Source organism: Mytilus californianus, unplaced genomic scaffold (assembly GCF_021869535.1).
Source record: "Mytilus californianus isolate M0D057914Y unplaced genomic scaffold, xbMytCali1.0.p SCAF_10, whole genome shotgun sequence".
Taxonomy (NCBI): Eukaryota; Metazoa; Mollusca; class Bivalvia; order Mytilida; family Mytilidae; genus Mytilus; species Mytilus californianus.
Window position 1 is genome coordinate 69,483,945 of NW_026262582.1, and position 13,417 is coordinate 69,497,361.

General features: G+C 32.8%; 1 protein-coding gene across 1 annotated transcript in view; it reads right to left on the reverse strand.

The window, feature by feature from the left end:
• The window catches only part of LOC127718417 (cell migration-inducing and hyaluronan-binding protein-like), a 127,098-nt gene extending 117,744 nt beyond the window's left edge, over positions 1 to 9,354 (reverse strand). Inside the window, exons 1-2 of the mRNA XM_052224433.1 lie at positions 9,189 to 9,354; positions 4,877 to 5,096 (exon numbers count right to left, since the gene is read on the reverse strand). Coding sequence (XP_052080393.1) covers positions 4,877 to 5,096; positions 9,189 to 9,308 — 340 coding nt within the window. The 5' untranslated portion in view covers positions 9,309 to 9,354. The remainder of the gene's footprint in view (positions 1 to 4,876; positions 5,097 to 9,188) is intronic.
• Positions 9,355 to 13,417: the final 4,063 nt, after the last annotated feature.

Sequence of the window (13,417 nt, forward strand, 5' to 3'; positions counted from 1 at the left end):
CAAAGTCAGAGTTCACCTGTTCGTCAAGTGATGAGATTTTGAAGGTATGGAATATTTATCTATAATAATTGTTGGGATTTTTTTCTCTCTTGGGAGGTAAATATTTTTTTGTTCTAAAAGGAATGTATAAATATATTTCTAAAGAAAGATAAATTATACAGAAAACAGGAAAAAAAGAAGAGAAAAAATTTTATTATAAATTTTATTGTTAACTATTTTCTGGTAACAGTATATCCTGGATATCTGTCAAAATAAAATTTTCCCGTGTCACACTTAAAATTATATTTTTTTAATCAATAAATTTTGAAATCAATCATATCGAAATATCACCAAAGAAAATAACAGAAACATCAGAGATTCTACATGAAAATTAAATTAAATCAAGGAAAGTCTTACTATACAAATCCTCGATTTGATGCAACATTTCCATATACATCATCCGCCATTTTGAAAAATCCCGAAATATTCACTTTTTTAAATCGATTTTTGACCGAAATTGCCCAGAAATTAAACTGTTTTAAATAGTATTTTTCGCCAGATATATGTTTGAATATACTTAATCGAGTTGCAAAGTTTTATTTTTATTAACGGAATTTCTTTATTTGTTATACAAGTAGACATGGGTATCGGTAATTTAGCATTGAGTCAACGGAGAAATAACGGGAAAAAGTTCATGTTTTTACGATTCTCCAGTGACAGAATTTAATCAAAAATTAAACTGTTAGGACCAACATTGTTTGATAGAAATATGTTTGAATATCAAGGATTGATTTGCAAAAGTTAGAAAACGGGTCAGGTTCATGAGAAAACTCAACTTTATTGAAGCACCTATGCATTTTATATGGGGCAATATAATACAAAATGGCGGCTAGTATACGTCACAAAAGTCACGTGATGTCTGACTTAGTTGGATATGAATATTTTCACCAAAGACTAATTGACGTACTGTTCAGTTAAGTATTCAATGTTAATGAAAACAAAGTTTACTGCTCCTGACAGCATTTTTTTTATATAGTATATTATTTATATTACATGAACACCCTGTGACTATTTTAAATAGACAGATCTGTGAACTACTTGTAAACATCGCGAAACAAGAACTCTGTGTAACTCAAACTTGATTAAACTACAAATAGAACATAGATGGTTGGCTCTTACACTAAATGCGACCGTGTATTTTGTGATTTGTTGTTGTTTGATATACATAATGCGAATGAGAAACCCGTTGTTTTATTTTATTTGCAGACATTTACTTGAAAAACTTATCTCAGAATTTTGGCACTGTACGATTCATTCACCGTTCGTTGTACATTCTTGTACTGTTCGTTGTACAAAAGCCTATCAATATGGTAGAAATATGTATGGTACGTCGGGACAAATTTTGAAAGCTTTTTTAAGCGCATACTAAAACTTTTCAAGGAAAATTCGCCATAAAAATACGTTATATTCATAGATGTTCTACTCCAGAATATTTTCGAAACCATGACACACTAATAGCAAACTCACCAAAAATATTGGAATATGCATGATATGAACGTGTATCACCTTAAGGCGATGTGACGCATATCACCCTGACCTTCGTGTGAGCTTGGCCTTTGACCTCAAGACCAAAATACTGGATTTCTAAGAAAAGAAACTGAATTGCAATCAGGCGCTCCCGATAAGTGAGCTTCTTTAGCTCTAGTAAGATCACGTCAAACCAATACAAAATTCAGGTCGTTTTAATCTTCAATATGAAATGTAAGATATGTCAAATAGTTTTAGTAGTTGCAAATGCTTGCTAACAAAAAATAAAAGATAGGTATTTCAATAGAAACAGCTAATTATGTTCTCGTTGTTTTACTAACGAACGGCACAGAACTATGTCGAAAACACGCAACGAACGTACAGAAAAAAATCGACGAACGGTACACAACGCACAACGTCCGGAATCAACCATACGTTGGTTATACCCGTGTATATTCAAGTAAATATCTACGACTAGCTTGCATTTCAAATTGAAAATATAATCAATATTAAAGTCATTAAAAGACTATTTTTTAGTTTTTGTAAGTCGAATTATCATATAAAACAACAATGAAAATTCATCGCACCTCCAAAAATTCCACATCAGAAATGATCGCATTTATAGTTAAAATGAATCGCTTTCAGTAATCAATATTATGGATTCAGCTGCTTTAATTAGACTTTTTTTTTAATTAATCCTGTTTTTATACATTAAAAAGTTATATTCTAATGAAATAGTGTTAAAACATACATTCAAATCAATTATTTTTTATTTTCAAAAAGTAAACAAACGCAGTTTTTCCCATCATCCTTTATCTACAATAGACATACTCGCATACGACAGTAAAAATGAACTAAGTGGATTCGCACTTTATATACACTGAATTGGACCACAATGCAGCAGAGCTCTGACAATGTACCGTTGTGAACGCATTATCTAATTAATTAAAAACTCCTGGTCAACTGTTTTCATAATTGTGTAAACGAAACTTTCTATGATGTCTTATATAACAGCTACGATGTTTTGGATCTTTGTGTTGTAGATGTTGCGTTGCAAAAACAAATCGGTTATTGTTCAAAGTAGACATGTTAAAGAAAAACTATACTTATTTACTCAACAACTCATAACTTTATTATGTTTTTTTTCCCTTGTATGAAGATTTTAATCAATTTGCATTGGTTTTCTTATATATTAATTTGGGTTTACATGTAAATAAAAATAATTTAAGTCTAAATAGTAAATGTGTGATTTTAAGATGTATGCTTGGGGAGAATGTATGTGTGTTTAAATTTGTTGTACTTGATCATAGTAATTACTTTTTAGACATGTGTATATATGTATAGATATATTTTTATGAACTTCTTTGTTTTTTTCATTTTTTAATGCATGTTTTCTATGTAAACTTTGATTGGAACTTCTTAAACAGAATCCCGCTCTATCTTATAAAATATTTTTAGAGCAGTAATTTTTCTAACTGGACATTAGATTATTAGAACAAGAATTCATTGCTAAATATAAAGTTTATCTGTCAGAGAAAATGAATTTCTTAACCAGTTTAAATTCAATCTTTAAGCCAATTTCTTTTTTAGACACTTTTCCCCAATTAAGTTCAAGTTTCAAAATCTAAAATTGTTTAAGTAATTTCTTTGCATAATTGACATGTGTCTGAATGATTCATATGAGATTTCAAAATTTAAAATGTTATATGAAACTTTAATATTTTATAGTACATCAGCTTTTGTATTTTCTCTTAAATAACTTGCCATGTTTGTTTAAAATAAATATTATTGGTATTAAATTGCTTTGTTTTTTGGCATTTATCATTACTCTTACTTTAACAAAGAAGCAGCAAGAAACATTTATGACATATAATTGAAGAATTAGTTTCTTTCGTATCAACTAAATTGATAAAAACAACTAAATTGAAAAAAAAAAAAACATTTTCAATATTGGAAATCATTATCTTTTTTCATTCAAAACTGCCTCAATATAAAAATCCGCAGATGTAGTATGAGTGTCAATGACACAACCCCACAACAAGACACAATGTAGATACAATAAGCAATTATAGGTTACAGTATTACTTTCAATGCAAGCCTTGATCTCACTGAAAAATGATCGATTGATTGTTGGTGTTTTATGCCACTTTCAGCACTCATGGCTATATCGCGGCAACAAGTTTTTTATTAGTGTAGGAAGCCCAATTGCCCGGAGAGAACCACTGACCTTTGGTAGGAAAACTGGCAAACCTAGTTGATTAAGATAGGAGTCGAACGCACCTGTCACGAGCGGGTTTCTCACAACCTCAGTGTTGACAGGCTAGTGATACATTAGATGAAGTACTTAAACCATCCAGACACCAAGGCCAAAACAAATATACTAAGTAGATAAATACCATTTATTTCAAGAGAACGAACTCAATAATCAACATTCATCTTCCTGGGGGTCCATAAAATAAAGTAAAGCGTACATAAAATATAAAATATAAGTTTAATTAAAGTACATTATATACTCTCATAAATACACACCCATGTCATCATTAACATCAAAGACAACTTCTTAAAAGGATATGTTTATTATTTATCCTTAAAGGTAATTTAGAGAATATAACGGTCTTTTTAACATTTCAATCAGTATACTTCAAGCAGGTAAATAAAACCTTTTAGCCGTTATAAAACATGATGAAACTTATTATTTTGGCTAAAAGGTTTATTTATCGGTTAAAAGTGAATATTTAAGAGAGCTAATTTAGATGGTTCTTGGTCGTTCTCTTTGGAGTAAGAGGTCGTTAAGGCATCGTCCAAGTGCTTTTCAATTGTTTTCAAAATGAAGAATAGCAATAATAACACTGTTCTATATCTTGGGATATACTGGTTTTCTGTCCTTTGTCTGTTTGGCTCTAACAACAAGGGTGATTCATGTACCAGTATGTTGCATGGGAGAGAACCTACATCTTAGAACTGCTTGTGCAGTGACTGAAATACTATTTTATTCTGCAATCAGCCAACTATTGTACAAATAACAGGTACACAAATAAAATTTTGCTTTATTTGTACTTGTACAAATAAAGTCTCCTGTTACCTGCTTCCATGTTGAGCAAGCGGTAATGTGGATTTTTATTTTTGCGTAACTGTTCATTTTGGGGTCTTCGTCGCGGTCCGCTTTCACATTTTATCGATTTCTTTGAAAAATTAGAAACAATTACTCGCTACGAAACAGGAGAAAAGCTCGACGAGCCTCGCTTTTCGTATTGTTTCTAAAACTCATATAAATATATTTTTATATTTTCTGACAATGTACATATATTGTATATTAATGTGTACGTGTAGCGACTTGAATACCTCCCAACCCAACCCATTGTTTGCTTACCTAGAAACGTGATGTGAGTGTTTGTCTGAAATGGACAATCCTCTGCTCCGATATGTAGCTCTCCGTCTACTTGTACCCAATGTACCTTCAGGTGGACCACAGTGTTTGGGTCCCACACTAATTTACCAGTATCTGTGATGACTATGGAGTATAATGTTGGTGGTTGTTCGTCTAATAGTATTGGTTGTGTGATTGTCAGGTTGTCATTTTCAGCAGGTGGCTACAAAAAAAAAATAAATATTTAACATGAGTGAGGTTTATAGAAAGGAGGCTAAAGAGCCATGGATGACCCAGAAAAATGGGCCCAAAAAAATATGGAATGGAGGAAAATGGGCCAAAAATATATGGAATAGCAAAAATATGAATAATGGCAAAAAATGACCTAATGATTTAAAGAATACTGAAATGAAGACACCCATCTACAGTGGCGCATCCAGAAGTTTTCATAAAGGTGGGGGGGGGTGTGGGGGCTCTAGTCATGCTTCAGTGATTCCCTATATAATCAACCAAATTTTTCCCACGAAAGGGGGGGCGGGCCCTCCCCCCCCTGGATCCGCCTATGCATCAAGACTTTCATAAAATTGAGAATGGAAATGGAGAATGTGTCAAAGAAACAACAACCCGACCATAGAACAGACAACAGCAGAAGGTCACCAACAGGTCTTCAATGCAGCGAGAAATTCCCGCACCCGGAGGCGTCCTTCAGCTGGCCCCTAAACAAATATATATACTAGTTCATTGATAATGAACGCCATACTAAACTCCAAATTGTACACAAGAAACTAAAATTAAAAATTATACAAGACTAACAAAGGCTAGAGGCTCCTGACTTGGGACAGGCGCAAAAATGCGGCGGGGTTAAACATGTTTATGAGATCTCAACCCTCCCCCTATACCTCTAGCCAATGTAGAAAAGTAAACGCATAACAATACGCACATTAAAATTCAGTTCAAGAGAAGTCCGAGTCTGATGTCAGAAGATGTAACCAAAGAAAATAAACAAAATGACAATGTATACATATAAATATATATATCCCAAACAGTAGTAAATGTACTGAAACGTGAGTCAAGCAATTAAAGATCATAGAAACTTGATCAGGCGAAAGAATAAACCTGCACGTGCTGAATCGAAATCAGATGTAATTTTTAAACGCTTTGTATACACTAAGAATTGATTGCTTTTCTTGTAAACAAACTGAAGGAACACTTTAAACCGAAAACTTTATATAATAAATACTTCAAGAAATATTTCCTGAATATGGTCTCAATATATCTTATGACGACTATCAAAATAACACGAACAAAGAAAAGGAGTAATTATGTTATTGGGATCAAACACGTATCTGTTATCCGAATTCCTACCGACGGAGCTCGGAGCTCTATCATTGGAGCTTGGGGCTCTAGTAGAACAGCTCGATGTCATACCGGTATCAGTGAAGCACGGAGGTCCAAAACATTGCTGAAAGGAGCACGGAGCTCAAAAACATTGCCGAAAGGAGCACGGAGCACCAAAACATTGCTGAAAGGAGCCCGGAGTCTGTAAATTGGAGCCTGGAACCCAACAAAAAATTTAGGATGGATCGCAAAGTCCGTTTTGTAAAGTTATCGAAGTGGTCATTCAATTTAAGAAAGACAAATAAATATAATCTAATAGCTGACGGTCAAATGGGTAATAAAAGATTTAAATCGTTCGAATAATATCGCATTAGTGTTTTATTAAACCACTTTAAAATGACTAAAATGAAATTTAATTTCATTATCAAATATTTATCGAAAAGAAAACAAATGTTAAGTTATAAGACTTTCACTGTAAAAATGTTATTGTGTTATCAAAGGCGGTTTATGTGCCTGTTTTCAATCAAATTAGATATATACAATTTCCATAAACTTGTTCCTTTCTATTCCATTTTATTTGTACTAGACCAACACGACGAGTCAGATTTTTCAACGTGGTAGTTCACAAGGTTCACAGTCCAAAGGAACACTATTCTGCCTAAGAGCCGACCAGTCTTAGCATTTTACTTCTAAATGTCGAGTGTGATTCACGGAGAAGAAGCAAATACCAGTTTCAAGTCTTCGATGCGACCAGGCCGAGGATCGAATCCAAGATCTCCCACACTCATGGCGAGCACGCAACCATGAGATCATCTAGACGTTTGTTAATCTGATAATGAAGAACTATACTATACATAAGTTTAAAACGTAAACTTAGTAATTCCTAGAATGATTATACGGAAATTTGGAAATTACAATTTTTTTAATATGTCATCAGTGAAAATTCGAAAATAGGCAAATTTCTAATGTTTTTAATGATCACAATTAAGTGACTCAACTCGTGTAATCCCTTACATATTTAAAAGAATTTGTAGGAAAAGAGGTCAGACCAATTTCTCCTCAATTCATTTTACAACACGACCATTGTCATTTTTTTTCAATCATTAGTATACTAAAATTAACTGTACTACTGTTACAGCTTCTGGGTCGTATTTTCGTGTTAATTTCTGTCAATTCAGAATTAATTGTGTGCAAACGTTATTGCAATTTTTGTAGACTGGACAAAAAAATAATTATTTTTAGTAAATGCTGCATACAATTATCAAGTAATAAAATGTGAGTTTTTGTATTTTTGCGACACCTATTTCGTCGCAATTTTCACATTAATGAAACAAAAAATCGCAAAAATTCCTGAATTTACAGTACGTATTATTTCTGAACTTTTGACCAACCCATAAAATGTCTGTATGTTAATATATATAGCTTAAAGAATCTGTAGTTTAGATAGTTTAAAAAAACATTAGCTACTAATCTAACGACGAAGTTAAGAATAATGTTCCCTTTTGTTGTTCCAATGCCAAACATCTGGAAATTTTATAAAAAAAAATCGTAACTCCTATAATTGACAACCCTATGCTTAATAGATAGAGAATTATTGCATGCAGTGCTAGAAATATTTCCTTAAGATAAGTAAATAGATAAAGTTATTGGTTAAAACAAGTATAACAGGAGGCTGTCAGAGTGACAGCAAACCGGATTTTTAACATTTTATTTGTGTCCTTGCATTCTTCAATATCAAAAGGACCATAACTCCTGAACAGTGAAAGTGAAAATCGTCAATATCAAACTTGACCTCCATTTTTTCATCAGTAACAACATATTAAAATTTGAAAAGCTTTGGTTAAACGGTTCATAGGTTACAGCACGGACACAACTGGAAACACAATTTTTCAATCTTTCAAGAACCATAACTCCTGAACGGTGATAGTGAATATCGTCAATATTGAACTTGACCTCCATTATATCAACAGTTACAACATATTAAAATCTGAAAAGCTTTGGTTGAACGGTTCATGGGTTAATGCACGGACACTGTTTGGCAGCCGCTCGAATGCCCACCCCCACCCCCCGGATGCTCCACCCGCCGTACATCCCCAAATCAATAACCGATTTTTACTTTAATTGTAAATCCGGTAAAAAATGGACTCATTCAAGTACACCTTCTAGTGTGCGCTCGACTTTAGTGACTCAGTACGAGGTGTTTCGGATTGTAAAAGTTGTTTAGGACTTTTTGTAGACAATAGACGCTAGCACGTCATGTTTACAATTTTATAACGAAAATATCTGTAATAAAGTCTGTGTGATTTCTGCACAAACACAAATCTTCAATTTCTATCTTGGCTTTATTTGCCACCAAATGAAATATTTAACCGTATTGTTTTGAACAACGTTTCCATTTGGTATATGTACAAAATGGCATGTCACTTTTATTCTGTATTTTTACAAGCGCACAACGAAAATTTTCCAGTTGGCAATTTTGAAACATAACAAATTTAATCCGGCAAAGTAGGAGGCCTTTTCTAAGGTGAATTGGTATAAAATCGTTTATGTTGCATTTTAAAGACAACAATAGTGTATTGATTTCACGTACTAACGTTATAACGAATCTGCAAGAAACGCAGAAAATGTTCGGCAGTCAGGGGTGGATCCAGGATTTTAGGTTAGGGGCGCAAACTTGAAAAACCCATGTTTTGCAAATTTCAGGGGGGGGCGCACGCTGCCACGCCCCCGCCTGAATCCGCCCCTGGCAGTCTCGCATTTCCCCGTTTCTAAGCCTTGTCCTTAAGAAGTCAATACACTGTTATTGTCTATACATGTATATTTATATTTACATACATGGACGATAATGTTCCGCGCCAAACTGAATCAAAGCGAAAAAATATTAAAAAAATCTAAATAAAAATGGACAATTATTATAATGTTCATTTAAATGTAAATAGCAAAAAAAAAATTTATTCTAAATTATAACAATATTTACCAAACCGCTCCACGTTCCAGCATGATCGCTCCATTTAAGTAAGTTTGTATCCGATTCCGGACAGTGTGCTGCACAGACAGCAATTAAAACAATACAGAAAAGGAACTTGAACAGTTCCATTTTGAAAGAAATTTTTCGTTATAATGAATTCGGAAGACTGGGTATCTTTTATATAATAGATAGTCTAAAGGATCATCACGGGTTTAACTTAAACCTAAGTCTTCTTATATTGTGATAGTTAAATAATATCATGCTTTATTGAGCCTCTTGTGCTTACAATAGATTTGAATTAAATTTAAGTACAAAATGCATCACAGTAAACTGATTTTTTTCCAAAGGAAAATAAAATTAATGGTAAGTACAAAATCCTTATTTATACCTATGAAAGTTAATTGAATATATATATCACCGATGTTAATCCATCCATCCGTGTTATACATAAATTAACCATGTACAAACGTGTAACATTTTCTTTTATAAACGTTTCGTTTTCGACGTAGATGTTATGATAAATAAATGAATAAAGGCAACAGTAGTATACCGCTGTTCGAAATTCATAAATCGATTGAGAAAAAAACAAATCCGGGTTACAAACTAAAACTGAGGGAAACACATCAAATATAAGAGGAAAACTACGACACAACAGAAACACAACATTAAAATGTAACACACACAGAAAGGAACTATAATATAACAATGGCCATTTTCCTGACTTAGTACAGTAAATAAAGGCAACTGTAGTATACCGCTGTTCGAAACTCATAAATCGATAGAGATAAAAACAAATCTGGGTTACAAACTAAAACTGAGGGAAACGCATCAAATATAAGAGGTGAACAACGACACAACAAAAACACAACATTAAAATGTAACACACACAGAAACGAACTATAAAATAACTTAATAATACAGGACATTTTAAGAAAAAATGATAGGTTGAACCTGGTTTTGTGGCTAGCCAAACCTCCCGAGACTTACAAATATTTTTTTAGAAATCGTGATTTTCAAAACTGCTGACCTCTATCTAATGGTCATTTTGACGATTAAAAAAGATTGTAAAGTTATTCAGGGTTCAAAGTCGAAATTGTTTTTGTTTTGTACAATTTAAATTATCTCTGGCTCAGAATAGAAAACAAGATATATAATACTTTTATTTTGGCCGAAAATTATTGTACAAGTTCATTTAACAAATAATATACATATACATGAAATAGAGTATACAACATTACGGGCCCTACAAAAATAACCCGCATTAGTTAAATATGTAAACAAAAAATAATAAAAATAACTCACTAGTACAATAATTCAAAATTAGGGATGGGCGGGAGGGTAACTTATCGAAAATATATCTAATTACGAATACAAAGTACCTTAAAAGTACTCACTGAACAGGTACTATTGATAGTACAGAATTTCGAAATGTTGAAAGAAATGAATTTCGCATATAGTTATGCGTTTTTAGAATTAAAAACAGTACAATTATCTCTGGCTCAGAATAGAAAACAAGATAAATAATACTTTTATTTTGGCCGAAAGTTATTGTACAAGTTCAGTTAACAAATAATATACATATACATGAAATAGAGTATACAACATTGCGGACCCTACAAAAATAACCCGCCAAACAAGCCCGCAAAACACAAAACAAAAAAGATAAAGCAATATTATAGAATAGTAATCAATCAGACCCACAAACTGATATACTTTTGTGTAAGTCTGAGGAAACTCAAGAAATCAATATGATACTTTCTTGTAAATCTCCTACTGAAGATCCAAAGAATATGTTACTTCTTTGTAAATCTTCTGACTCAATGAATAACGAACTTCATTGTAAGCCACCTACTTGAGTGGTTATCTACAAAATATAACCAAAGAAAAAGTTAACAAACTACAACTATGTAATTAAACATATGCAATTTACAAATGCGAAATGACATGAATAAAACACATTTTAAGCTGAAAAACTCCAGTTCATTTAGATGCAAACCTCCATCTTTAACAACGTATCGAAAATATATCTAATTATGAATACAAAGTACCTTAAAAGTACTCACTGAACAGGTACTATTGATAGTACAGAATTTCGAAATTTTGAAAAAACGAACTTCGCATATAATTAAGCGTATTTAGAATTAAAACTGTACTATTTCATCATCTATATAGCGTCACAGTGCCCGAATTGCACCGAGTACCCAAATTTGCAACTATTTCGAAGAAAAGTGACGGAATATTATATTATACGTTTTTTGAGAGACTGAACAATTCGTATTTTTATTATATATGTCATTATGCACGTCATTCCTCTGAGCTAAATATATTTATAGATACACAAAACGGACACATAACATGCAAAAAGGTGGTCTCCAGTGCAAATAAGTAAAATTTACTGAAAGGTGCAATCGACGTCCACAAAAAAATATACTTTGAAAAAAATCAATTAAATAATTATGTCACAGGCATCAATTTTTGCAGAATTGTAATTGTGTGATTCTATTACTTTGTATTTGTAAGTTCAAAACCTTTTTTTCTTTCAATACTTTAATATGTAGGTTCAAAGTTTGAATACATATATCGTTTATAATCGACATTGAATCAATTACATGCATCAAGAGAATTTTGAGATAATTGTATTGTATTCGAAGCTTTGCGGACGTGCATCGGTAGTTTTACTGTCGCAAATTTAGTTTACCTGGCGACGCGTAGCGGAGACAGGTAAACGGATATTTGTGACAGTAAAACTACCGATGGACGTCCGCAAAGCTTCAAATAGAATACAGTTATCTCTATTATAATGCAAAATAAACAAATCAATGAATTTTAGTCATTTTTTCAGTGTAAAATCTTAATTAAACGAAAATTCCGCGAAATGATGTTATCTTCTTTGGCGCCTAAACTAGGTGACGTCATAGGTATGCTTCCGGCATCAAACGTAAACACCTGGCCACCGTTTCACAAAGCCTTCTTAACTTACGATCACCGTATCATTTTACGATCCGTTTACGTGTGGTTCTACGTTCCCGTTACGTGTGTTTCACAAAGGCATCGTAAAGGACTACTAAGTTGATCACAAGTTACGCACTGTGTATCATCGTAAGTGTATCGTAAAAAGGAACTCTTGTTGTAAACAGGAGGTGTGAATCGTAGTTTATTTACATCGGAATATGGCACACTCTTCTTTCACAGATCAGTGAGTCGAGCATGCTGATGAGAGCGGACGTGAAAATGTTTGCAGAGAGAATCCTTCAACATCATTGAAATTGTTTTGCCAAATTGGTTTCATGGATAAATATTATTATCCTTACATCTTATATTTTATGTTTTTGGATTATTATTTTTTTGTTGAGAAAAGTTTCTGCAGATATTTTCAGGTTTGTTTGAGACATGTGGTCAGATGGAATTCATTAGTAGTTTCCATGTGGGAAACTGTCAGACCAATCTATTTGATGTCTGGGGGTTTTAGCTATTGTTCCCCTAATGAATCGGTAGTTTCTTTCCGAGATGCTTTATTGTAGGATTTTCGGCTTTCCTCTAGCAGGAATACAGCTGGGCATTTAGCGGTATCGGTTTGGAATCCAAGTATGTCCTTTCAGGGTTCTCGTTCGTTGCCTTGGCATTTGTGCGGCATACGGGGTGACCTTATCCTTTATTTTGTATATAATTGGTTTTATATTTTGAATTTTTATATTTGTGAGGACGAGCGAATCAGGTGAGTGGGTGTATTCGTATGTTTTTCATTTGTAGACGAAACACAAGCCTTGTATCTTTGATGGGTTACTTCCTTTAATATTCAATAATACTTTTTTTCTTTGTATCGGAAATTGAAATAATAGGAGAGTGACCAGATGTGTTTATATTTGATCAAAGGATTAAACGAATTTTTTAACAATTATTTGATAATGTCTAAAGTTATTATAGTACTGCAATTTTAGAGGAGATATGATTGATTGGTTGCTGTTTTCTGAACGTACAGTGGCAAATATTGCATGAAGATCTATGACCAAGAGAAGAATTTTCAAACAAGAAATAAGAAGTTGCATGCGTTGTCGTTGAAAAAGAAGTAAAAGAAAGTCCAATAAAATAAACAAAACCAGTGTATATAATGTGCGAATCCTGAAATACCATTTTCACTGTATCCGTTATGAATTTCTAATGTAGAAGGATAAATAAACAGACGACAAATTCATGATTTTTGAAAAGAATAAGAAATAAGATATAATGTGTACTGTTTT